The sequence below is a fragment of the Pristiophorus japonicus genome, chromosome 3 (genome assembly GCF_044704955.1).
Source record: "Pristiophorus japonicus isolate sPriJap1 chromosome 3, sPriJap1.hap1, whole genome shotgun sequence".
Taxonomy (NCBI): domain Eukaryota; kingdom Metazoa; phylum Chordata; class Chondrichthyes; family Pristiophoridae; genus Pristiophorus; species Pristiophorus japonicus.
In genome coordinates, this window is record NC_091979.1 from 56661059 (window position 1) to 56689037 (window position 27979).

Genomic DNA, 27979 nt, shown 5'->3' on the forward strand with positions numbered 1-27979 from the left:
TATCCACCCTGTTTCTGAGGATGTGTGCATAATTCCTGGTATGCTGCCATGATGCTTTTGTCTTGCGGCAGTCCACGCTCCGTGACTGTGACCTCTTTGGACCTGCAAGCACACGTAATGGGTAGCTGCTAAAAAACAAGGGATACCCACTTCAATCTTGGCTGATGGCACCTGTCAGAAACCCAACCAATGAAGACCAACAGAGCTACTATGAATGCCATATGAGCACCAGATATGTGATCAAACAAGCCATCACAAAGCTGAAGATGCGCTTCAGGTGCCTAAACAGATCTGGTGTTGCCCTTAAGTATGCACCATCCAGGGTGTCCAGAATGGTTGTGGTGTGCTGCGCTCTGCACAACATTGCACAGCAACAAGGTTTCGGCCTGTAGTAGGAACAGGGCGCAGAGTGCAGATTATCTGCGGACAATTCCGAGGAGGAGGAGGAGGAGGAAGGTGGTGAGGGCAATGCAACACAAGCTGCTCACGTTGCTGCCCAGGATGCCCGGATGCTCTGATTAATGTAAGGTTCACTTACGTTGCGCCAGTGGACTGAAGTCAGAACCACATGCAACAGCCACTCTTCCCGCCTCCCCTGCAATGCCACTGACACAAAGCAGTCCTACATACAACCAATTAACTCTTGACCATCTCCCCATTGTCCCCGTCAATTCATATCTTTCCATTCATCATCAAGCAAGTTAAAAGGCAGCTTAGCACCCAACAATTAAGAATGGGAAAGACAGGAAAGTAGTGCAAACCAGTAACATTTATATGATTCTGCTAAAGCATGGAACATCACAACATAACATTTTCTCTTACACCATTGTGCATACCCTTGTGTAACTACAAAGCTTTACTATTCTTTTTCCTACTGCTCCTCTGTGGTACAACCACTGTAGCTTCAGCAGAGGTAGAGGCAGGCTGCTTAGATGGGACTGCTGAGAAGCTCTTGGCCGAGTACCTCTAGGTTTTGGAGCCCGTGAGGGCCCCGCCAAAGGCTGCTCCACCTACATACGGGGCAGACCCGGCCATGGTGGAGGTGGCTGCATGTTGGGTATTAACTGGGAATGGGGGGTGGGGGCAGGGGTGGGGTAACGGCAGTGGGTGAAAAGTGGAAGCGCTTTGAGTGGAGTCCCCACTTCCGTATCCGGTTTCGCCATCATGGGCCAGCCGCTCATTATTGCTATCATTCTACTGGAGAGCACTTTGGTGCAATTGAGTGTGGTGCTTTAAGACCAAGGCTAAGATGCTTGTCATCCTGTTTATGGTGGCCAACATGGGTGGCAACCAGAGCATGCACAGCCATGATCAAGGTCTGCATGGACTCATTTGATTGCCACGTTTGAACTTCCACAGAGTTGGCCATTCTATCCATGCAAGAAGACATTGTCACATTGCCCTGTGACATCATTCCTCTAATATTATAGGTGGATTGCTCCATTCTCTCTGAAATCATAGTCACTGTGCTTGGATGGCCTGTTCATTCCCTGCTGCTCCACAATGATTCTCCTTTTCATTGATGGCCCCGAGAAACAGCATCTGTGTCCATCTGAGCAGAGTTTGGAGCGGGCTGCATCCTCCAACGCAGACTCTCTGCAGCTGCACTTGCCACTACCATCTGCTCTCACTCACTTTGGTTCTGTCTTCACGAAGGAAGACACAAATATCCTTCCAGAAATACTAGGGGACCGAGGGTCAAGCGAGAAGGAGGAACTGAAGGAAATCCTTATTAGTCAGGAAATTGTGTTAGGGAAATTGATGGGATTGAAGGCTGATAAATCCCCAGGGCCTGATAATCTGAATTCCAGAGTACTTAAGGAAGTGGCCTTATAAAGGGCCCAAGTTTCCACATGATTCGCGCCTGATTTTTAGGAGCAACTGGTGGAGAACGGACTATTTTAGAAATCGCAATTCTCCACATTTTTTTTTCTGCAGTTCTAGTCAGGTAGAACAGTTCTAGTTTAGAACAGAATTTTTTCTTCAAAAGGGCGGCCACTGACGCCTGATTTGAAAGTTTCCACAGTGAAAATGTACTCCAAACTAAAGTAGAATGGAGCCAGTGAAGATTTTTGTAGAACTGAAAAAACCTGTTCTACACATTAAAAAATCAGGCGCAGGTTACAAATTAGGCGTCCAGAACGAGGTGGGGGGGAGGGGGAGGGGGAGGGGGGGGGACGGGAACTCATTAAATTCGACAATAAATCCTTATTTATACTTCTACAAATATTATAGAAATAAATCCAACCTGAATAAACATTTATAAGCCAAGAAAAGATTAAATAAACCATCTTCCTACCTGTGTGAAAGTGCTTCAGCCAGGGAGAATTCTGCAGCCGTTCGTGTCGCTGAGCGGGAGGGGGAGAGAGAGAGAGAGAGAGAGAGAGAGAGAGAGGGAGGGAGAGAGAGAGAGAGGGGGGGGAGGGAGGGAGAGAGAGGGGGGGAGGGAGGGAGAGAGAGAGAGGGGAGGGAGGGAGAGAGAGGGGGGAGGGAGGGGGAGAGAGAGGGAGGGAGGGAGGGAGAGAGAGAGAGAGGGGGAGGGAGGGAGAGAGAGGGGGAGGAAGGGAGAGAGAGAGAGGGGGAGGGAGGGAGGGAGAGAGAGAGAGGGGGATGGAGGGAGGGAGAGAGAGGGGGAGGGAGAGAGAGAGAGAGGGGGGGAGGGAGGGAGAGAGAGGGGGGGAGGGAGGGAGAGAGAGAGAGGGGAGGGAGGGAGAGAGAGGGGGGAGGGAGGGGGAGAGAGAGGGAGGGAGGGAGAGAGAGAGATAGGGGGAGGGAGGGTGAGAGAGGGGGAGGAAGGGAGAGAGAGAGAGGGGGAGGGAGGGAGGGAGAGAGAGAGAGGGGGATGGAGGGAGGGAGAGAGAGAGAGGGGGAGGGAGAGAGAGAGAGGGGAGGGAGGGAGAGAGAGAGAGGGGAGGGAGGGAGAGAGAGAGAGCGGGGGCGGGGGGAGAGAGAGAGAGCGGGGGGGGAGAGAGAGGGGGGGTGGTGGGGTGGGGAAGGGTGAGGTCAGGTCGGATCGGATCCAGTCCGGGAGTCGGGAGTCGGGTCCAGTGGTGGGGGCAGGTCGGGGAACAGGAGCGCGGGTCGGGTCGGGTCAGTCTGGGGGGGGGGGGGGGAGCGAGTGTCGGGTCTTGTCGGGGGCGGGGAGCAGGAGCTGGCCATGGGAGGAGCCCCAGTGAGGCCATTCAGCCAGGGCTAGGGGCTGCGTGCTTCGGGCCCCTCCCACACAGTTCGGCGCCTGGAGCTACTGCACTTGCGTGCCGACTGTAGCGCGCATGTGCAGAGGTCCCGGCACTGTTTTCAGCGCCGGGACCTGGCTCCGCCCCCCCCCACAGCTTGTGCTGGCTGTGCCGAGGGCCAGAGGACCTGTAAGTAGGTGGAGAATACCGAGGATTTTTTTAGGCGCCGTTTTAGGCGCGAAAAACGGGCGCCCAGCTCGGAGGGGCGCCCGTTTTTTTTCTTGTGGAAACCTGGGCTCAAATAGTGGATACAATGGTGATCATTTTCCAACAGTCTATCGACTCTGGATCAGTTCCTATGGACTGGGGGGTAGCTAATGTAACACTACTTTTTAAAAAAGGAGGGAGAGAGAAAACGGGGAATTACAGACCGGTTAGCCTGACATCGATAGAGGGGAAAATGTTAGAATCAATTATTAAAGATGAAATAGCAACGCATTTGGAAAGCAGTGCAGGATCGGTCCAAGTAAGCATGGATTTATGAAGGGGGAATCATGCTTGACAAATCTTCTAGAATATTTTGAGGATGTAACTAGTAGAGTGGACAAGGGAGAACCAGTGGATGTGGTGTATTTGGACTTTCAAAAGGCTTTTGACAAGGTCCCACACAAGAGATTGGTGCGCAGAATTAAAGCACATGATATTTGAGGTAATGTATTGACGTGGATAAAGAACTGGTTGGCAGACAGGAACCAGAGAGTCGGGATAAACGGGTCCTTTTCAGAATGGCAGGCAGTGACTAATGGGGTGCCGCAGGGCTCAGTGCTGGGACCCCAGCTATTTACAATGTACATCAATGAATTAGGTGAAGGAATTGAGTGTAATATCTCCAAGTTTGCAGATGACACTAAGCTGGGTGGCGGTGTGAGCTGTGAGGAGGATGCTAAGAGGCTGCAGGCTGACTTGGACAGGTTAAGTGAGTGGGCAAATGCATGGCAGATGCAGTATAATGTTGATAACTGTGAGGGGGTTATCCACTTTGGTGGCAAAAACAGGAAGGCAGCATATTATCTGAATGGTGGCGGATTAGGAAAAGGGAAGGTGCAATGAGACCTGGGTGTCATGGTACATCAGTCATTGAGAGTTGGCATGCAGGTAGAGCAGGCGGTGAAGAAGGCAAATGGCATATTAGCCTTCATAGCTAGGGGATTTGAATATCGGAGCAGGGAGGTCTTACTGCAGTTGTACAGGGCCTTGGTGAGGCCTCACCTGGAATATTGTGTTCAGTTTTGGTCTCCTAATCTGAGGAAGGACGTTCTTGCTATTGAGGGAGTGCAGCGAAGGTTCACCAGACTGATTCCCGGGATGGCAGGACTTACATATGAGGAGAGACTGGATCGACTGGGCCTGTATTCACTGGAGTTTAGAAGTATGAGAGGGGATCTTATAGAAACATATAAAATTCTGACGGGACTGGACAGGTTAGATGCAGGAAGAATGTTCCCGATGTTGGGGAAGTCCAGAATCAGGGGTCACAGTCTAAGGATAAGGGGTAAGCCATTTAGGATCGAGATGAGGAGAAACTTCTTCAGTCAGAGGCTTGTTAACCTGTGGAATTCTCTATCGCAGAGAGTTGTTGATGCCAGTTCGTTAGATATATTCAAGAGGGAGTTAGTTATGGCCCTTATGGCTAAAGGGATCAAGGGGTATGGAGAGAAAGCGGGAAAGGGGTACTGAGGTGAATGATCGGCCATGATCTTATTGAATTGTGGTGCAGGCTCGAAGGGCCGAATGGCCTACTCCTGCACCTATTTTCTATGTTTCTATTTTTCTATGTTTCTATTTCAGACTAATGTTCGGTTTAAATGTTTTTTATTTAACAAAACCTTGTAGCACATTGGCTCAGATAGCTGCACCGTTACACGCTGGTGATTCCTTCATATCAAAGGGTATAATGACACTTAACTTCAATCAACTTAAACTTTAACTGTCACCAAGGTGATGCCCACCATTGATGTATGTCTTGCACACCCAGCAGTGTGTCAGCCTTGTAAATAACACCAATGTTCTTTTAGGCAAATTGATCATTGATGAGCTCCCGACGTAAGGCTCTTGTAGCTATCATGCTACCACGGGCCCTTTCATGCGGTCTACAAGGGGGAAAGGGCATGGCTTCAGTGTCAGCCTTATTGTCTTGGCCGATGTCAGCATCAGCCTCCTCGTCCTCCTCTTTCTCTCTCTCGTAAGGTGGACTGTCAGACTTAGCAGGCAATTCTTGTCCCCTCCTGATAGCCAAGTTGTGCAGCATAGAGCACACCACCACAAATTGAGCTACCTGCTCAGGGTGGTATTGGAGCTCACCTCCTGAGTGGTCCAGACATCTAAAGTGTTGCTTCAGCACTCCAATGGTTTTCTCCACGATATTGCGAGTTGCTCTGTGGCTCTCGTTGTATCGCCTCTCGGCTTCGGTATGGGTGTCACGCAGGGGGGTCATCAGCCAAGTGGCAAGGCCATATCCTTTGTCACCCAGCATCCATCATTGACCTTGTGGCTGATTGTTAAACAAGTCAGATACAGTGCTCTCACGCAGGATGTGAGCATCATGGATGCTGCCCAGAAATTGAGCATTCACTGCCAGTATAGTTTGCTGGTGGTCAACAACCAGTTGGACATTCAAGGAGTGGAATCCCTTGTGGTTCCTGAAAACCTCTGCATCCTGAAAAGGTACCCGCTTCGTGATGTTCGTACAGTCTATTGCTCCCTGCGTCTTGGGGAAGTTTGCAATTCTGGAGAATCCTAGAGCCCTCTCACTCTGTACTTCCCTGGTCATAGAGAAGCTGATCAAGTCCCTCCTGCGTGCGTACAGGGCTTTAGTGGCCTGTTTAATGAAGCGATGTGTGGCATGCTGAGAATGTCCACAAATGTCTCCAGCTGTGGCCTGAAAAGAACCCGAGGCGTAGAACGACAGTGCCGCGGTGACTTTGACCTCGACGGACAGTGCAATACTGATGGTGCTGGCAGGCTGCTGATCTGCTCTTATCAGCTGGCATACCTCAGTGATAACCTCTTTGTGGAAGCGCAGTCTCTGAAGGCAGGTGGTGTCCGGCAAGAATGCTTCTCCTTGTACTTACGGGGGGTGTAACATCTGGTCCTCCTCATCAGTCTGTCATGTCTTACATTGGGCACATAATGTAGTGGAGCGTTCCTTCGGCGATGCCGAGTCTGCTGCATGTATTTGGTCACCAAGAGAGGGTGAGAAAGGATAGGCCCCAATGCAGTAGCTCTCTGTTTTCCACCGATTCAATTCTAATCGTTCACAGTATGGTCAAGATGTATGTAGAGATGTCACATCAACTCCAACGACCTGCAGAGTACATCCAAACTCCGCCAAGGTTGAAACACAGCAGCCTTTTAAAGGACGCGACATATGAGCTAGAACATGACGTCCATAACGCTGTGATTAGTTCCGTTTAGTTCCACTTTTTCTTGGCGGTTGTTTGGGTGAGCGATATTGTAGGCGATATGTGTGTGAGGTGGTGAAATTGACGATGGGCTGCTAGTTTCGGTAAATATACTCTTTACGACAAAAAAAGGTGGGCAGGCGGTATTATTGAATCTCGGCATTAAATCAGTGCAGAAATTAACGCTGGGCGATATAATGGGCGTTGATTTCGCCCATTCTGAGGATTCCGTCCAAAAAAAGTGAGCGGGTGGCAATATTTTTTCCCGCCGTGAAGCACATGGGAAAAGTAACACTCGCCGATAAATTTCCTAAAAATGCCCATCAGTTTCCATTTTGTGCCAAAATGGGCGATATATGGGCGTTATACGTAATTTCAGCGGTAAAATGGGCGTTAAATGGACGTTAAGCATGCAAAAAAGTGGAGGTTCTAGCCCATCTTTTCTTTGCCTTTATTAGATTCTTTTGAGTAGATGTAGCTTCTCTTTACAGTTGAAAGAAGATTCAATGGCCTAGAAATTTGATCATGCTGTGCTTGTTTTTCAAGCGCTAAACTGGCGCATAAGCTTCTAATATGGAAGGAAGGAAGCATACGCTCATTATAAGATGCACTCAGCTGTCAGCTACCAAGGGATTTATCCCTAATTTAACTGCACCAATTTGTAATAGTCTCCGATACTGATCTCAACTATAATTTAATAGTTAGCGACTCCATTATTGCCTGCTGTATTCAAAGTTCACACAACTTGTCGGGAAAACTATAACAAGTCTGACATAATATGGCTGAAGTATCTGCAATTGCAGAGACTAAAAATGTTACGTTCATAATGAAGTAATGTAACTGAGTACTGTAGACATGAGTAAGTGTGACCTTAGCTCCTTTAATCAAACTCCAGAGTGTTGGTACAGCATGGGAGGCCTGTTTATATACAGTGCTCCCAAGGGATTCTGGGATCCCTTGGGACTCCAACAGCTATGCCCTCTGGTGGCGGTATGATACAGGTTACACAGGGTTGCATACATAACATCACTCCCTCCCAAAGTCAATAGTACACTTATTCACAGGGTGAGACGATCTGGGGCTTTTCGCTCCCTTGTCGATCGTCTCGGTACAAATGCAGGTGTGGGTGAGTTGGTTGGTTCTTTGCTCAGCTGCTAGGCAGCTGGCCTTGCTGGGCTGCTAGGGTTGGTGAGTTCAGCTTTGTGGTCGACCATGATGTCAGTTGCCACTTGTGTGTGTGTTGGAGGGTCCAAGTTGGTGGTGTCCTCTTCGGGCTGCTCGTGGCTGACTGTGAATCGCAGTTTGGTTTGGTCCAAATGCTTTCTGCAAGTTAGTCCATGACCTGAAACACCCTAATCCCTTCTTTGACTATGACAGTGCCAGCAAGTCATATGGGACCATGTCCATAGTTGAGTACAAATACAGGGTCATTGACTTCAATATCGCGTGACAAGTTTGCGCGATCATGGTACATGCTTTGTTGATGCTGTCTGACCTCGACATGATCATGGGGATCAGGGTGGACAAGAGAGAGCCTTATTTTGAGTGCCCTTTTCATAAGCATCTCGGATGGGGGAACCCCAGTGAGCAAGTGGGTTCTGGTGCGGTAGCTGAGCAGGACTAGGGACAGGCAGGGAGTCTTCTGACACACGTTTCAAGCTTTGCTTGATGGTTTGGACTGCCCATTCTGCCTGGCCATTGGATGTGGGCTTGAACGGGGCAGATGTGATGTGCTTGATTCCATTCCAGGTCATGAATTCCTTGAATTCAACACTGGTGAAACACGGCCCATTGTCGCTGACAAGGACATCAGGCAGGCCGGGAGTGGCAAACATGGCTGGTAGGCTTTCGATGGTGGCAGTGGACGTGCTTACAGACATTATTACACACTCAATCCATTTTGAATAAGCATCCACAACAAGCAAAAACATTTTGCCTAGAATCGGGCCCGCAAAGTAAGGGCCCATCTTTGGATGCAGGTAGAGGCATTGGTATTAATCCCTTTCCTCTCTGAGAATAGCGATATGAACGGTTTATGGTCAGTTTCTAACTCAAACTTGAGACCAAATAGATACCGGTGCATTTTTTTCACCCCGTAAACGCATGCCAGAGCTTCTTTTTCAATCATGCTGTAGGCCCTTTCTAGTTGGACAAACACCTAGGCGAATAGGCGACCGGTTGCTATATTCCCGAATCGTTTGCTCGTTGTAACACACACCCGACCCCGTACGAAGACGTTTCGCAAGCGAGCACTAAACATTTACATGCGATATACAGAACAAGCAGTTTGTTGGAACATAATGGATTTCTGGCTTTCTCAAAAGCAGCCTCTTCTGATTTCCCCCATACCCAGTCATCTCCCTTGCATAACAGAACATGTAGAGGTTCTAGCAAGGTGCTTAACCCGGATAGGAAAAAAACAAAATAATTGAGCAGTCCCAGGAACGACCGCAGCTCCATCACGTTCTGTGGTCTCGGCGCGTTCTTGATGGCATCCGTCTTGGCGTCAGTGGGTCTGCTGACATCTGCTGCGATTCTTCTCCCTAAGTACTCAACCTCTGGTGCTAGGAAAACACATTTTGAGCATTTCAACCTGAGTCCCACGCGATCTAGCCGACTTAAAACCTCTTCCAGGTTCTTCAAGTGTTCGATGGTATCCCGACCTGTGACCAGTATGTCGTCCTGGAAAACCACGGTGCGCGGAACCGAATTGAGCAGGCTCTCCATGTTCCTTTGAAAAATTGCTGCGGCCGATCGAATTCCAAACGGGCATCAATGTAGATGAACAAACATTTGTGCGTATTGATGCAGGTGAGGTCTTTCGAAGATTCCGCCAGCTCCTGCGTCATGTAGGCCAAGGTCAGGTCCAACTTGGTGAACGTCTTTCCTCCAGCCAGGAGGAAATAGGTCATCTGCCTTGGGTAGTGGGTACTGGTCCTGTAGCGAAAAACGGTTAATCATTACCTGAGAGTCCCCACAAATTCTGACTGTGCCATCGCCTTTGAGAACCAAAATAATCAGACTTGCCCACTTGTTGAACTCCACCGGCACGATGATGCCTTCTCACTGCAGCCTGTCCAGCTCAATTTCCACTTGCTTTCGCATTATATATGGCACCAGCCACACCTTGTGGTGGATGTGTTGTGTACCGGGAACCAAGTGGATCTGCACCTTCGCCCCCAAGCAACTTCCGATGCCTGGATCAAACAACGACGGGAACTTGCTCAGAACCTGGGCATGAGTCGTCGTCGACAGATGAAAGTGCTCAGATGTCATCCCAGTTCCAGTGGATTTTTCCCAGCCAGCTTCTGCCGAACACTGTGAGGCCATCTCCTGGTACAATCCATAATGGGAGTTCGTGCACTGCTCCATCATAGGAGGCTTTTACTGCTGCGCTGCCAATTACAGGGATCAGCTCTTTCGTGTAAATTCTTAGCTTGGTATGAATGGGGCGAAGCTTGGGCCTATGTGCCTTGTTGCACCACAGCCTGTCAAATGCCTTTTTGCTCATGATAGATTGACTCGCACCCGTGTCCAGTTCCATGGATACCGGAATTCTGTCCAGGTCGACTTTTAGCATGATCGGTGGACATTTTGTGGTGAAGGTGTGTACCCCGTACACTTCTGCCTCCTCGGTTCGAGTCTCTAGTTCAGCCTGATCCGCCATGGATCGATGCTCGTCTGCAACGTGGTGGGTTGTAGGATTTGCAGCTTGTCTGCACATTCACTGGAGGTGTCCTATTGTTCCACAGCCTTTGCACACATAGTGTTTGAAACAGCATTGATGGGCTCGATGATCACCTCTGCAGCGCCAACAAGGTGTTAACTGCCTCGCATTAATTTTAATAGCGGACTCTGGGTCATCTGAGGTCGTGCAGTTGCAGGCGTGTACGTTCTGCCATATGCATTCCTGCCTGAAAATGATGTTACTTTGTGTACAGTACTTACCAAAACCTCTTTATGCTGCAAAATTTGTTTGGTGTTATCGCTGACGGACATAAATATCTGGACTATCGTTATGTCTTTGCTCAGGTTCGGTGTTTCAACAGTCAATAGTTTGCGAAGGATAACCTCATGGCCAATGCCCAGCACAAAGAAGTCTCTTAGCATTTTCTCAAGGAATCCATCGAATTCGCAATGTCCTGCAAGGCGCTTTAGTTCGGCGACGTAGCTCGCCACTTTCTGGCCTTCAGACCGCTGACATGTGTAAAATCGATACCTTGCCATCAGAACGCTTTCCTTTGGATTTAGGTGCTCCCGGACTAGCGTACACAGTTCTTCATACGATTTGGTTGTTGGTTTCACTGGAGCTAGAAGATTCTTCATGAGACCATAAGTTGTTGCCCCACAGATGGTGAGGAGGATCACCCTTTGTTTGACAGCATTCTCATCCCCTTCCAGCTCATTGGCCACGAAGTATTGGTCGAGTCGCTCCACAAAGACCTCCCAATCGTCCCCTTCTGAGAATTTTTCCAGGATACCAACAGTTCTCTGCATTTTCGCATGATTGTTCGTTATCTCGTCGCCAGTTGTTATGTTCATAATGAAATAATGTAACTGAGTACTGTCGACATGAGTATGCGTGACCTCCGTACAGCAAGGGAGACCTGCTTATGTACAGTGCTCCCAAGGGATGCTGGGATCCCTTGGGACTCCAGCAGGTATGCCCTCTGGTGGCGGTATGATTCAGGTTACACAGGATTGCATACATAACAAAAAGGATGTTAACAGAAAGATAGTTGTTGACTGCTATAGAGTATAAAGTAGTTTTCCTTTACAATAAAATAAATAAGAGATTCAACCAGACATTTGTGACCTGTTGGTTTGGAGTCTGGGAGATGCCTCTATTAAATATAAACTTGTAAAGTACTATGTAATTAAGTTGAAAAACCTTGCATATAGTGCAATTATGCAATACAGTTTGATGAGAACTCCAACTTTGTTAAATGAGTGAAAGATCAGATTACCTGTAGCAACAGTTCAATCTTGATAAGCTAAAGTACTCTCAGGGCAAGATTTTATCTTAGCTTTTCGAAGTTTGAACTGGAGGAATTCTGAAAATAGCAAATGAAGTTTTGACGGGTGGGGTGCTAGAATGCATTCTATTATATTTTAGAGATCAGGCCAACAACGGTTGTGACACGTTATGGTTGAGATTGAAATAGTATATTTTAGTAGTTATGTCAGAAATATAAATATATTATAATGGTATAATTATGTGCACAGTGTTTGCTGGAAGTTAGGAACAAAGGAATACTACAAAACCAGGTAAAAAGATTTGCTGCAGTCATATCCTGAAGACTAAAGCTAGAGAACCACAAAGGATGAAAGAACAGTTTTGATGTAGGAATTAAACTTCAATCCAATCAAAGAGATTATTAGAAAACAAAATTGGGCTGGGTGCTGATTCACTAACACCAATTTTGCACTACTGCCAAAGATTAATTTCACCTTCCATATCTTTCGATTTACTACTATCCAAGGTATCTAAAAATGGGAAGTACACAAGGGCCATCTGTTACTTTACATTATAAACTGACAAAGGCTAACTTTGCAAGCATATACCAAATTTTGACACCAAGCCACATAATGGAGATATTAGGGCAGATGACCAAAAGCTTGGTCAAAGAGATAGGTTTTAACGAGCGTCTTAAAGAAGGAAAGAGAGATAGAGAGGCAGAGATGTTAAGGGAGGGAATTCCAGAGCTTAGAGACTTGGCAGCTGAAGACAAGGCTACCAATACTTGAGCGATTAAAATCAGGGATGCACAAGAGGCCAGAATCTCAGAGGGTTGTGGGATGGAGGAGATTAGAGAGATAGGGAGGAGCAAGGCCATGGAGCGATTTGAAAACAAGGATGACAATTTTGAAATCGAGGCGTTGCTTAACCCAGAGCCAATGTAGGTCAGCGAGCACAGGGGTGATGGATGAATGTGTTAAGACACAGGCAGCCGAGTTTTAGATAACCTCAAGTTTATGGAGGGTAGATGGTGGGAGGCCAGCCAGAAGTGCATTGGGATAGTCAAGTCTAGAGGTAACAAAGGCACGGAGGAGAGTTTTAGGAGCAGATGAGCTCAGGCAAGTGCGGAGATGGGTGATGTTACGGAGGTGGAAATAGGCGGTCTTTGTGATGGTGCAGATATATGGTTGCAAGCTCATTTCGAGGTCAAATATGACACCAAGTTTACAAACATTCTGGTTCAACCTCAGACAGTTACCTGGGAGAGGGATGGAGTCAGTGGTGAGGGAACTGAGTTTGTGGCAGGGAACGGGGAGAACCTACCGCTTTTTGGGCTCCATTCCCGCCACAATCTTTGAGTGGGGAATCCGACCTAAATTCACTGATTTAAAAATAAAATGGCGCCCAGTGGTATCGGCCAGCGGGAATCGGGACTTTGCAGCGATGTTGGTGAGTAGATTGGAGCGGAGTTTGTACGGAGAAATTCAACTTGTCTTGATGAGCTCTTAACGAGCCAGCTGCTCCTTGGTCTTATTAAAAGCCAGGATTTGCAGCTAGACTCCGAGGAGGGAAAGTGTTTGACTGAAAGACATGGCTGAGGACCTGCTGGAGGTGTCGCGAGGCGGGCAACCCATTTTTCTGACAGAGAATTGGAGACACTCATGCAGGCTGTGGCAGGAAGGAGACAAGTGCTGTACCCCGAATCAGGCAGACCTACTCGGGAGGTTTTTACCAATGCCTGGAGAGAGCTGGCTGTGGAGGTCTCAGGGACCTCCATTCATAACCGGACTACTACCCAGTGTAGAAAAAGGCTGAACGACACAATTCGTCTGATGAAAGTAAGGAACTGTTCTACCAACTGCTTACCTCTATCTGCGAGCCTCTCCTTCATCCTTCTCGTATTTCCCACCTTCACTATGTAGTCACTGAAGCAGCTTTCATTGTTGAGGCCTGTATAGATATGTGTGTGTTCTCGCAATGGAGGCTCCCTTACATGTCACAGTTACAGCTGCATGTCAGGGACACACACTTGTGCACTCATTTCTGAGGCCTCATCACTGCTACTCAGCAACCATTCTTTGTTTTGCAGGCCAAGGTTGCACACAACCGCAAGGAACACAGGAGGACTTACAGCTGGGTCCACCAAGGGCCACGGGGGACCATCCGGTATGGTGCCACAGCACCGACCTGATCTCGCTCAGATTGGTGGTGGTGGTAATGTACCTCCCCCGGGTAGTCATGCAGGCTACTCGGAACAGGATCCTGATGATGTGCTCTCTCAGGATCACAACATTCCTGACCCCAGTCCTGTCACTCCGCCAGTGCCTCCAAGTATGGAGTCGCCCGAGCCAAGGCCGACTGAATCCTCCCAGGAGGATGTTGATCAGTCTTCAGCTGGCCTTTTCAGGACCAGAGCTGGTCGAGGGCGTCCTAGAAGGACATCTGTAGCTTCCACACAGGAAACAAAGCAGCCTTTCGAGACCCATGAGGCAGCCACATGGGAGACACTGTTGCATCGTAGTAGGATAGGCATGCATAAGAGGGGTTATAAGGAAATGCACAAGGGTGAGAAATTATGTTGTGTTACTTTTTTGCACAGTTTTTTATGATGCAATAAATCTTTACTTTGTGTTCCTGTCTCTGGACAGGTGTATCATTTGAGGGTGGGTAATGATGTATAAAGGATCTCATTGGGATGGCCAAGGAACAGTGAAGCTGAAGGGTCATGTGGGCATTAAATTATCTGAACTGAGCAGCAATTAGACTTCTCTTGCAGGGTTGGGATGGCGACGATGCCTCCTGGGTGGCTGGCGACGAGCATCCTGGTCCTCCTCCTCCAGCTCCTCCTGCTGCTGCTCCTCCTCCTGAGCTGGTACTGCTGGATCAACCTCCAGTGGCTGGCCCCTCATGATTGCCAGGTTGTGAAGCATGCAGCAGACGACTACGAAGATGCAGACCCATTCAGGCAAGTACTGCAATTGCTCCACCAGAGTGGTCCAGGCAAGAGAACCTCTGCTTGAGGATCCCAATGCAATGCTCAATTATGCACCTGGTGGCATAATGAGAGTCATTGTACGCATGTTCGCCAGCAGTCCTGGGGTGCCGAAAGGGAGTCAGCAGCCAAGGGGACAGAGTATATCCCTTGTCCTCAAGCAGCTATCCATAATCCTGGTTTGGGCCTAAGAAGACAGCGGGCACACTGCTCTGGCACAAGATGAAGGAATCGTGGCTGCTGCCTGGATACCAGGCATCAACTGCCATGATCCTGTGCTGGTTGTCTCATACCAGCTGAACATTCAGGGAGTGGAATCGCTTTCTGTTCATGAAAATGTCTACATGGGTTTGTGGCGCCGTCAGTCTGATGTGTGTGCAGTCGATGGCCCCCTGCACCCTCTGGAAACCTGCAATCCAGACAAATCCGGCCTGCCACTCCACCTGCTTCTCCCTGGTCATCGGGAACATATGTGTTGGACTCTTCTCATATAGGGAACATCGGTCACTTGCCGGATGGAGTTTTGGGCAGAAAACTGAAATATTAGAAATGTCTGCAATTGCAGACTGGAAAGAGCCAGTTGCGTAGAAGTGCAGTGCTATGGTGACTTTTGTTTGCATGCTGAAAGCTGTTGTCCTCAGCTTTGTCTGAGGTTGAAAATCTGCCGCAGGAGATTGCACAGCCCCCTCAGGATGTCCTTGCTAAATCTAAGCCTTCGCAGACATTGCTCATCCAGGAATGAAATGAAAACTGATGTCGGTACACCCTGGCACAGTCAGGCCTCCTTCCCCCAGGCTGTCCTGGGCCCCTCTGATAGCAGCTGGCTGATTGCCTTCTTCCTCAAGCTATTGATCTTCCTCAGCCTCTGCAGACTGAAGCTGGCAAGCATCTGGCTCGTCGCCCACTATCTGGTGCGGGGCGGTCAGCGTACCTGACCCTCCTCCTGACGCCTGCTCCTTCCTGGGCCAACCTCTCTGCATTGAGGTCTGCGGCCATCTCCATGTTGGGCAGCCATGTGTGCTGTCTCCCTTGCCCACTGCCTCTGGACCCGTGGACGACGGTGCAGCCTTCTCCTGCCTGCCTCCCTGCGTCGCACAATGTGGACAAGGCATTCCCCTGCTAACATAGAGCCCATTGCGTCTTTAGGCGCAACTCTCACTAGGAGGCCTCTGTGGACCACAGAATGAGGCCCCCAGGCCACTAGTAATCATGGCGAGTAAAAAACAAAACTTTTCAGAAATCACCAAAAGTTCTCACAAGTCCGCAACAGTTTTTGGAACTCCCAACGGGTTTTCAGAACAGCGCGAGCTTTTCCAGCACGAAAATCCCGATTCCATCAAAACTCCTTTCTCCTCCTTTGGCGGTCTTGAGCAACCCAGCAAAGTGCTCCACCACAAGAAGCTGTCAGGGGCATCATTAGGAAGCAGGTAAGCTGTTTGATACTGAATTTCGGTGATGGGGCGGAGCGGCAGCAGTGTGCACTGTGATTGCTTCATCACAGCCGCAACCACAGTCCCGCAGCGGAAGTCAGGTGATCGGGAGGGAAGTCGGCATCCCCGGAAAAAAGGCCTAGCCAAATTTCGCTGGCGGCGGCCAATGGACCGGAAGTTGGCGGCCACTCGACTCCGTCGCATGCCCGCTGCAATCCGGCAGTAACGGTTCTTAATGGGGACCTGAATTTCGGCTTCAATGACTTCAGTCTTCCCAATATTTAGTTGGAGGAACTTCTGCTCATTGAGTACTGGATGTTGGACAAGCAGTCGAACAATTTAGAAACAGTGGAGGGGTCGAGGTGGTGGTGGTGGTGAGTGGGTGTCGCCAGCGTACATGTGAAAACTGATGCTGTGTTTTTGGATGATGTTGCCGAGGAACAGCATGTAGATGAGAAATAGGAGGAGGCCATGGTTAGAACCTTGGGGGCCATCAGAAGTAACGATGTGGGAGCGGGAAGAGAATCCATTGTAGGTGATTCTCTGGCAATGATTAGATTGTGAACAATGGAACCAGGCGAGTGCACCCAGCTGGAAGACAGTGGAGAGGCATTAGAGGAGGATGATGTGATCAGTAGTGTCAAAGGCTGCATTCAGGTCGCGAATTCAGATAATGTGTTGTGGGCAATTTTGAAACCATATTATTGCTTTGTTTATGATGTTATATTAATTTTGTTATCCTTGACTATTTATTAGTGAAAGGAAGCAGTTGGTGGAAAAATGTCAAATTGTGTCTTGTTCAATTCTTGATATTTTCAAGGTGGGCTAAATGTTAAATAGCTTTTAAGCAGTATCATACTTATTTCCTGTTCATGGCCGAATCTTTTTAATTGGGTCAGTTTACACAGTACGACTTCAGCCAAGTCAGGCATCACAAATAAATACTTAAAAGTTAAATTCTACTCTATTATTCCTATGCATATAAATGTTTATTGAAAAGTAAAATTTCCAAGCTTAAAATTAATGCACTTACCTCTAAGCCAGCCTGTAGTGCACGAACCAATAACATGGATGGATTTGTTACTCGAAATCCATTCACCCCAGGACTTAGATCAATTTCTAATAAGCAAGGGGAAAAAGAACACGTGGACATTAGGTTTTTAGATTTTGCACTGATTTTATGGTGAGTTATGTTTCTCACCATGCGCTTGTGATATCCATCTCGGCTTGATTCAAACCCTCACTTGGTAGCTGTTTATTGTCCATTTGGTGATTATCTTCCTTCAAGGTGGCAGTAGAAAACATTCAGGTTCCCTTTGGAGTTGAGATAATTCCTGATACTGAGGAAAATAATGAAGGCACTAGCCCGATAATTTTCAAAAAATCTGTGAAAATGTGAATTGTGTCAAAGGACTGGAGATTCGCAAATCTCACTTGTTCATAAAAAGGGAAAAAGATGAAGAAGGAAATTATGGGCCAATTAGTCTTTTGTTGATTGTGGGATAATTTCCAGAGTCCACAGTGATGGGTTCTTGGTGATAAAAATGCATAGGCTATCAGGGACAATCAGCATGGATTTGTGAAGAGCAGGTTATGTTTGATGGATTTAATTGACTTTTTTGAGGAAATCACAGAACATATATGGATTTGCAGAGAGTAGTCAGAGCCACGTATGAAGGACAAGCAATTGAAGGGAATGTGCTGATGGAGAGAGGGATAGCAATGGGAAAAAATAAAGGTGCAAATGGATGTTTTTCAGATTGAATGTGGGTAGTTGTGTGCCTCAAGGATCCATGCTGGTATCTCTTTAGGTTCCCATTTATAGAAATGATTTAGACATAGGTACAAGAGGAATGATATTAAAGATTATTGATGGTACCAAATTAGAAACATGGCAAAATCTGATGAAGAATGGGAAGAGGATATAGATATAATAGTGGACTGTACAGTTCAGTAACAGCTGCAGTTCAACATGGAGAAATGTGAATTGGTACTTTGGGGGAAAATAAAGTGAAAGGAATCATAGAAATTTACAGCATGGAAGGAGACCATTTCAGCCCATCTGGCCGACAAAGATCTATCTATAGCCTAATTCCATTTTCCAGCTCCTGGTTCGTAGACTTGTAGGTTACGGCACTTCAAATGTAATACGTCCTTATTATACAGTACAAATGCACACGAGGCCCATACTGGAGAGAAGGCCACTCAGTGACCAGTGACCTTTATAAGCTAACACTGAAGCGGAGAAGATGGGTGGAGCTTCCCCTTTTATACCTGAAAATCCAGGTTAGGAGTATCTCCCACAAGTTCACCACCTAGTGGTCAGTGTTCTCACGGTGTACAATTTATACATGGATTACAATGACAGTTGAATACATGACATCACCTCCCCCCCAAAGTCTTATTGGGGTCACAGGTTAAGTCTCTGTGGTGGTTTACGTTCTCTTGTAGAGCGCCTGAGTTGGGGCTCCTGTTGTTGGGCGCTGGCCTGAGTGTCTGCTGTTTGCGGTGCCTCAGGCCTGTCCAGACTGCCCACAGTGACTGGGCTCTCCTCCACTTGGTTCCGGTGTTCGGTTACCTGTGGTGGAGTGAACTCTACAATGTGTTCTTCCTCTGCTTCTTCTATGGGGTTGCTGAACCTCCTTTTTGTTTGATCCACGTGTTTGCGGCAGATTTGTCCATTGGTAAGTTTAACTACCAGAATTCAATTCCCCTCTTTGGCAATCATGGTGCCTGCGAGCCATTTGGGCCCTGCAGTGTAGTTGAGGACAAAGACAAGGTCATTGACATCAATACATCGCGCCCTCGCATTCCCGTCATGGTAGTCACATTGTGACCGGCGCCTGCTCTCAACAATTTCTTTCATAGTGGGGTGTATAAGGGATAACCTGGTTTTGAGCATCCTTTTCATTAGCAGCTCTGCGGGTGGAACCCCTGTGAGTGAGTGTGGTTGGAATCTATTGGCCAACAGGAGGCATGATAAGCAGCTTTGTAGGGAACCCCCTTGGATTCTGAGCATCCCCTGTTTGATTATCTACACTGCTCTTTCCGCCTAGCCGTTAGAGGCCGGCTTGAAAGGTGCCGTTCTGACATGGTTGATACCATTTACAGCCATGAAGTCCTGGAATTCACTGCTTGTAAAGCACATTGTCGCTGACCAAGACATCCGGTAGACCATGGGTGGCGAACATTGCCCATAGACTTTCTATCATGGCAGAGGATGTGCTTGAATTGAGAATGTCGCACTCGATCCATTTGGAGTAGGCGTCTACTACAACCAAAAACATTTTTCCCATGAAAGGACCTGCGTAGTCCACATGGATGCGTGACCATGGCTTGGCGGGCCAGGACCAGGGGCTAAGGGGAGCTTCCTTGGGCGCATTGCCCAGCTGGGCACAGATGTTGCACCTGAAAACACTAAGTTCCAGGTCTGCATCTATCCCTGGCCACCAAACGTGTGACCTGGCAATTGCCTTCATCATGACAATGCCCAGGTGCTCATTGTGGAGTTCTCGGATGAACGCCTCTCTGCCCATCTGGGGCATGACTACTCGGCCTGAAACGAGAGTTCATCCTTGCGCCTGTGAAATGGTTTAAATTCCTCAGAGCATGCCCCGTACATGGCTGCCCAGTCCCCATTCAGAACACATTTCTTGACTAAAGACAGTAGCGGGTCTCTATTTGTCCAGACTTTGATCTGACGGGCTGTCATGGGTGAGCCTTTGCTTTCAAAAGTTTCAACAGCCATGATCATCTCCGCAGCATGCTCGGTTGCCCCCTCGGTGGTGGCTAGTGGGAGCCTGCTGAGTGCATCGGCGCAGTTTTCAGTGCCCGGTCTGTGCCGAATTGTGTAGTCATAGGCGGCTAACGTAAGTGCCCAACTCTGTATGTGGGCCTATGCTTTCGTATTTATGGCCTTGTTGTCAGCCAAAAGGGACGGAAGGAGTTTGTGATCTGTCTCCAGCTCAAATTTCCTGCCAAACAGATACTGGTGCAATTTGGAGGCAGAAGCTACCGGCTATAACTGACCCTTGGCATTAAAATGCTGCAACACACACCCGACCCCTCAGGACAACACATCGCACGTTAAAGCGGGTTTCTTACATTGGTCATATAGCGTTAACAGATTGTTGGAGCATAACAAAAGCCCTTTCCTGACTGTCCCCCCAGACCCATTCACGACCTTTGCGTAGGAGCACATGCAGCGGCTCTAACAGCGTGCTCAATTTGGGAAGAAAGTTACCAAAATAGTTCAGGAGCCCCAGGAACGAACTCAGCTCCGTCGTGTTACCGGGTCTGGGTGCTCTCTGGATCGCTTCTGTTTTGGACGCAGTAGGTCTGACCCCGTCTGCTGCTCCCCTCATCCCCAGAAATTCTATCTCTGGAGCTAGGAAGACGCACTTCGCCTTTTTCAGTCACAGACCTACCTGGTCCAGTCTGGTTGTGGAGGTGTTCTTCAGTATTGCGACCCGTGATGAGGATGGCGTCTTGAAAAACCACCGTCCTTAGAATCGACTTGAAGAGACTTTCCATGTTTCGTTGAAAGATCGCGGCGGCCGAGCGAATCCCGAACGGACATCTGTTGTACTCAAACAACCCCTTGTGTGTCGTGATGGTGGTCAGCTTCTTCGACTCACTCACCAGCTCCTGGATCATGTAAGCTGAGGTCAGGTCTAATTTTGAAAATAGTTTGTCACCGGATAGCGGAGAGGTCCTCCACTCTCGGTAGCGGGTACTGGTCTTGGAGTGACATCCGATTGATGGTGGCCTTGTAATCATCACATATCCTGACCGACCCATCCGTCTGTCACTGAATTCGACTGGCAAGATGATGCCTTCCCACAGCAGGCGGTCCAATTTGCCTTCTATCTTTTCCCGCATCACATACGGCACCGCTCTGGCCTTGTGGTGGATTGGCCTGGTGTCCGGGTTTCTGTGAATCACTACCTTGGTCCCCATGAAAGTGCCAATGCCGGGTTGAAATAATGAGTCAAATTTGTCCAGGACCTGTGAGCATGATATTCGCTCCACAGAAGAAATTGCATTGACATCGCCTCATTTCCAGTTCATGACAGCAAGCCAACTCCTCCCCAGTAGTGCAGGACCATCCCCCGGGACAATCCAGTGTGGCAACATGTTCTCCGAATCTTTGTGGGTCATGACTACCATGGCGCTGCCTAGTACCGGAATGATCTCCTTTGTATATGTCCATAGCTGTGCGTCAATCGCCAATAATTTTGGCCACCTGGCCTTGGACGCTCACAACTTGTCGAACTGTTTGATACTTACCAGGGACTGGCTGGCCCGCATGTCTAGCTCCATTGATACTGGGATACTATTGAGGAGCACTTTCATCATTATCGGTGGCGTCCAGGTGTATGAACTGTATATGTGCTCAACATGAACTCGCTGAACTTCAGCTTCCAGCGTGTTCCCCCAGTGTCCATTTGGCCTCTTAGGGCTTACATCGGGCCCGTCCTCCTCGTACATCAACCTGGCTGCAGACTTCCTACACATATGTGCCAAGTGACCGCTGAATTTGCAGATTCTGCAGGTATATTGCTGATACCTGCAAGCTCTGGCTGTGTGTTTGCCTCCACACCTCCAATATGAGCCATTGTTGGAAACAAAAGGTCCATTACCAGTCGATCGTCTCTGACTGTCTCTGTAACTGTCCTTAAACGCACCATTGACAGGTGTTGATGGCCCCATTCTGGCCGCATTGTCCCTTGCGATGGCATGAATCGCCGTTCAGCTAGCCATTGTCTCTGTTGAATTCCCCCTTTGGGTTCGGCTACATGCTCGGGCATATCCGATTGCCCCTGTCTGCCTGGAGAACTGTGTGCCGTGTTAACAATGTTGACTCCCTGTCCATTTGCTGCATTTAAACCAAGATTTTTGTCAAACATCATTCTGGTCTCTTCCTCCCATGAGATAAATGTCTGGGCCATCAAAGCCGCCGTTTCCAGGGTCAAGTCCTGGGTCTTAATCAGTTTCCTGAAAACCCCAGCATGCCCGATGCCCTCAATGAAAAAGTCTCGCAGCATCTCCGCTCTGCATGCATCTGGGAACTTATATAGGCTCACCAGTCGCCGGAGGTCTGCCACGAAGTCTGGAATGCTTTGCCCTTCTCGCCGCCGGTGCGTGTAAAACCAGTCTCTCGCCATGTGCATGCTGCTCGCCGGTTTAAAGTGTTCCCCGATCAACTTACTGAGCTCTTCAATAGTCTTGTCCGCCAGCTTCTCTGGTGCTGGAAGATCCTTCATCAGGGAGTACTTCCTGGATCCACAAACCGTCAGGAGATGAGCCCTGCGTTTGTCGGCTAAATCCTGTCCCAACCCTTCCTTAGTGTCAAAACTTTGCTGTAGTCTCTCAATGAAATCGTCCCAATCATCACCAACACAGTACCTCTCGTCTGTGCTGCTAGTGGCCATGCTCGTGTTGTTTAAATCCCAGTTTCTCATCGCCAAAATACATCCTGACTTTACAGTACAAATGCACACGAGGCCCATACTTGAGAGAAGGTCACTCTGTGACCAGTGACCTTTATTAGCCAACACTGAAGTGGAGAAGATGGGTGGAGCTTCCTCTTTTATAGCTGAAAGTTCAGGTTAGGAGTGTCTCCCACACGTTCACCACCTAGTGGTCAGTGTTCTCACGGTGTACAACTTAGGTCAGTTTATACATGGATTACAATGACAGTTGAATACATGACAAAATGCATATCCAGGGATTTTATAATGTGGTGAGGGTTTTTGCCACTACCACCCTTTCAGGCAGTGAGTTCCAGATCCCCACCTTCTGGGTGAAACAATTTCCCCTCAAATCCCCTCCAAACCCTGACAAATCACTTTAAATCTATGCTCCCTGGTTGTTGATCTCTCTGCTAAGGGAAATTGACCCTGCCTATCCACTCTATCTAGACCCCTCATAATTTTACACACCTCAACAAGGTCTCCCCTCAGCCTCCTCTGTTCCAAAGAAAACAAAGGAAGTATACTTGATAAGATCTTTGACGGAGTGGAGAAATAAAGCCAACAGGTACAAAGGTTGGAGTTCAGGAAGAAAAGAACATAAAAAGGTTTCATACAGGGGGAGATTGAAACAAGGGAGTGCTGTTGAATTTGTTTACACGTTGATTTGGCTACAGCTGGTACACTACCTTAAATTCTGAGCACTCCATTATAGGGAGGATATTAGAGCCATGGAAATATATTCATAGAGCGATACCAAGAATGAGAGGTTAAAGTCATTAAAAAAGATTGAAAAATCTGGGGCTTTTTCGACTGGAACAGAGAAGGTTCAGATGGGGTATAAGAGATTTTCAAAGTTAAGCAAGGTTTTCAGAAGGCAAATAGTGAGCGATTGCACAGATATTTTTCAACAGTGCTTGGATGTGAAGTATTGCTTTGTGGGGTACACGGTAAGAAAAATTAGACATGGTACGGTAGCATAATGGTTATGTTATTGGACAAGTAATCCAGAGGCTTGGACTAATGATCCAGAGACATGAGTTCAAATCTCACCACGGCAACTGGAGAATTTAAATTCAGTTAATTAATTAAATCTGGAATAAAAGGCTAATGTCAGCAATGCTGTAAAAACCTAGCATTAATGTTCTTTAGGGCAGGAAATGAGAACATAAGTAATAGGAGCAGGAGTAGACCATTTGGCACATTGAGCCTGCTCCGCCATTCAATAAGATCATGGCTGCTCTGATCATGGACTCAGTTACACTTCCCTGCTCGTTCCTCATAACGCTTTACTCCCTTATCGTTCAAAAATCTGTCTATCTTCGCCTTAAATATATTCAATGACCCAGCCTCTACAGCTCTTGGGGCAGAGAATTCCATAGATTTATAACCCTCAGAGAAGAAATTCCTCCTCTACTCTGATTAGCACATGGCACTGGTAGCAATCCAGAGATTACTACCTTTGAGGTCCTACTTTTTAATTTAACTCCTAGCTCCCTAAATTCAGCTTGTAGGACCTCTTCCCGCTTCTTACCTATACCATTGGTACCTACATGTACCACGACAACTGGCTGTTCACCCTCCCTCTCCAGAATGCTCTGCAGCCGCTCTGAGACATCCTTGACCCTTGCACCAAGGAGACAACATACCATCCTGGAGTCTCATCTCCGGAATCAACCTCATGCACCTTCTCTGAACAGCTTCCAATGCACGTATATCCTTCCTTAAATACAGAGACCAAAACTGGATGCAGTACTCGAGACATGGCCTTATCAATACCCTGTACAGTTGTAGCAGGACTCCTCTGCTTTTATAGAAACATAGAAACATAGAAAATAGGTGCAGGAGTAGGCCATTCGGCCCTTCTAGCCTGCACCGCCATTCAATGAGTTCATGGCTGAACATTCAACTTCAGTACCCCATTCCTGCTTTCTCGCCATACCCCTTGATCCCCCGAGTAGTAAGGACCTCATCTAACTCCTTTTTGAATATATTTAGTGAATTGGCCTCAACAACTTTTTGTGGTAGAGAATTCCACAGGTTCACCACTCTCTGGGTGAAGAAGTTTCTCCTCATCTCGGTCCTAAATGGCTTACCCCTTATCCTTAGACTGTGACCTCTGGTTCTGGACTTCCCCAACATTGGGAACATTCTTCCTGCATCTAACCTGTCTAACCCCGTCAGAATTTTAAATGTTTCTATGAGGTCCCCTCTCATTCTTCTGAACTCCAGTGAATACAAGCCCAGTTGATCCAGTCTTTCTTGATAGGTCAGTCCCGCCATCCCGGGAATCAGTCTGGTGAACCTTCGCTGCACTCCCTCAATAGCAAGAATGTCCTTCCTCAGGTTAGGAGACCAAAACTGTACACAATACTCCAGGTGTGGCCTCACCAATGCCCTGTACAACTGTAGCAACACCTCCCTGCCCCTGTACTCAAATCCCCTTGCTATGAAGGCCAACATGCCATTTGCTTTCTTAACCGCCTGCTGCACCTGCATGCCAACCTTCAATGACTGATGTACCATGACACCCAGGTCTCTTTGCACCTCCCCTTTTCCTAATCTGTCACCATTCAGATAATAGTCTGTCTCTCTGTTTTTACCACCAAAGTGGATAACCTCACATTTATCCACATTATACTTCATCTGCCATGCATTTGCCCACTCACCTAACCTATCCAAGTCGCTCTGCAGCCTCACAGCATCCTCCTCGTAGCTCATACTGCCACCCAACTTAGTGTCATCCGCAAATTTGGAGATACTACATTTAATCCCCTCATCTAAATCATTAATGTACAGTGTAAACAGCTGGGGCCCCAGCACAGAACCTTGCGGTACCCCACTAGTCACTGCCTGCCATTCTGAAAAGTACCCATTTACTCCTACTCTTTGCTTCCTGTCTGACAACCAGTTCTCAATCCATGTCAGTACACTACCCCCAATCCCATGTGCTCTAACTTTGCACATCAATCTCTTGTGTGGGACTTTGTCGAACGCCTTCTGAAAGTCCAAATATACCACATCAACTGGTTCTCCCTTATCCACTCTACTGGAAACATCCTCAAAAAATTCCAGAAGATTTGTCAAGCATGATTTCCCTTTCACAAATCCATGCTGACTTGGACCTATCATGTCACCTCTTTCCAAATGCACTGCTCTGACATCCTTAATAATTGATTCCATCATTTTATCCACTACCGATGTCAGGCTGACCGGTCTATAATTCCCTGTTTTCTCTCTCCCTCCTTTTTTAAAAAGTGGGGTTACATTGGCTACCCTCCACTCCATAGGAACTGATCCAGAGTCAATGGAATGTTGGAAAATGACTGTCAACGCATTCACTATTTCCAAGGCCACCTCCTTAAGTACTCTGGGATGCAGTCCATCAGGCCCTGGGGATTTATCAGCCTTCAATCCCATCAATTTCCCCAACACAATTTCCCGGCTAATAAGGATTTCCCTCAGTTCCTCCTCCTTACTAGATCCCCCGACCCCTTTTATAACCGGAAGGTTGTTCGTGTCCTCCTTCGTGAATACCGAACCAAAGTACTTGTTCAATTGGTCCGCCATTTCTTTGTTCCCCGTTATGACTTCCCCTGATTCTGACTGCAGGGGAGCTACGTTTGTCTTTACTAACCTTTTTCTCTTTACATATCTATAGAAACTTTTGCAATCCGTCTTAATGTTCCCTGCAAGCTTCTTCTCATACTCCATTTTCCCTGCCCTAATCAAACCCTTTGTCCTCCTCTGCTGAGTTCTAAATTTCTCCCAGTCCCCAGGTTCGCTGCTATTTCTGGCCAATTTGTATGCCACTTCCTTGGCTTTAATACTATCCCTGATTTCCCTTGATAGCCACGGTTGAGCCACCTTCCCTTTTTTATTTTTATGCCAGACAGGAATGTACAATTGTTGTAGTTCATCCATGCGGTCTCTAAATGTCTGCCATTGCCCATCCACAGTCAACCCCTTAAGTATCATTCGCCAATCCTTCCCAGCCAATTCACGCCTCATACCTTCAAAGTTCGCCTTCTTTAAGTTCTGGACCATGGTCTCTGAATTAACTGTTTCATTCTCCATCCCAATGCAGAATTCCACCATATTATGGTCACTCTTCCCCAAGGGGCCTCGCTCAACGAGATTGCTAATTAATCCTCTCTCATTACATAACACCCAGTCTAAGATGGCCTCCCCCCTAGTTGGTTCCTCGACATATTGGTCTAAAAAACCATCCCTTATGCACTCCAGAAAATCCTCCTCCACCGTATTGCTTCCAGTTTGGTTAGCCCAATCTATGTGCATATTAAAGTCACCCATTATAACTGCTGCACCTTTATTGCACGCACCCCTAATTTCATGTTTGATGCCTTCCCCAACATCACTACTACTGTTTGGAGGTCTGTACACAACTCCCACTAACGTTTTTTGCCCTTTGGTGTTCTGCAGCTCTACCCATATAGATTCCACATCATCCAAGCTAATGTCCTTCCTAACTATTGCCTTAATCTCCTCCTTAACCAGCAATGCTACCCCACCTCCTTTTCCTTTTATTCTATCCTTCCTGAATGTTGAATACCCCTGGATGTTGAATTCCCAGCCCTGATCATCCTGGAGCCACGTCTCCGTAATCCCCATCACATCATATTTGTTAACATCTATTTGCACAGTTAATTCATCCACCTTATTGCGGATACTCCTTGCATTAAGACACAAAGCCTTTAGGCTTGTTTTTTTAACACCCTCTGTCCTTTTAGAATTTTGCTGTACAATGGCCCTTTTTGTTCTTTGCCTTGGGTTTATCTGCCCTCCACTTTTCCTCATCTCCTTTCTGTCTTTTGTTTTTGCCTCCTTTTTGTTTCCCTCTATCTCCCTGCATTGGTTCCCATCCCCCTGCCATATTAGTTTAACTCCTCCCCAACAGCACTAGCAAACACTCCCCTGAGGACATTGGTTCTGATTCTGCCCAGGTGCAGACCGTCCGGATTGTACTTGTCCCACCTCCCCCAGAACCGGTTCCAATGCCCCAGGAATTTGAATCCCTCCCTGCTGCACCATTGCTCAAGCCACGTATTCATCTGAGATATCCTGCGATTCCTACTCTGACTAGCACGTGGCACTGGTAGCAATCCCGAGATTACTACTTTTGAGGTCCTACTTTTTAATTTAGCTCCTAGCTCCTTAAATTCATTTCGTAGGAACTCATCCCTTTTTTTACCTATGTCATTGGTACCAATGTGCACCACGACAACTGGCTGTTCTCCCTCCCTTTTTAGAATGTCCTGCACCCGCTCCGAGACATCCTTGACCCTTGCACCAGGGAGGCAACATACCATCCTGGAGTCTCGGTTGCGGCCGCAGAAATGCCTATCTATTCCCCTTACAATTGAATCCCCTATCACTATCGCTCGCCCACTCTTTTTCCTGCCCTCCTGTGCAACAGAGCCAGCCACGGTGCCATGAACTTGGCTGCTGCTGCCCGCTCCTGATGAG

General features: G+C 47.7%; 1 protein-coding gene across 1 annotated transcript in view; it reads right to left on the reverse strand.

The window, feature by feature from the left end:
- Positions 1–27979, reverse strand: part of kynu (kynureninase) — a 295567-nt gene that overhangs the window by 29124 nt on the left and 238464 nt on the right. The window contains exon 11 of the mRNA XM_070873566.1: positions 17053–17138. Coding sequence (XP_070729667.1) covers positions 17053–17138 — 86 coding nt within the window. The remainder of the gene's footprint in view (positions 1–17052; positions 17139–27979) is intronic.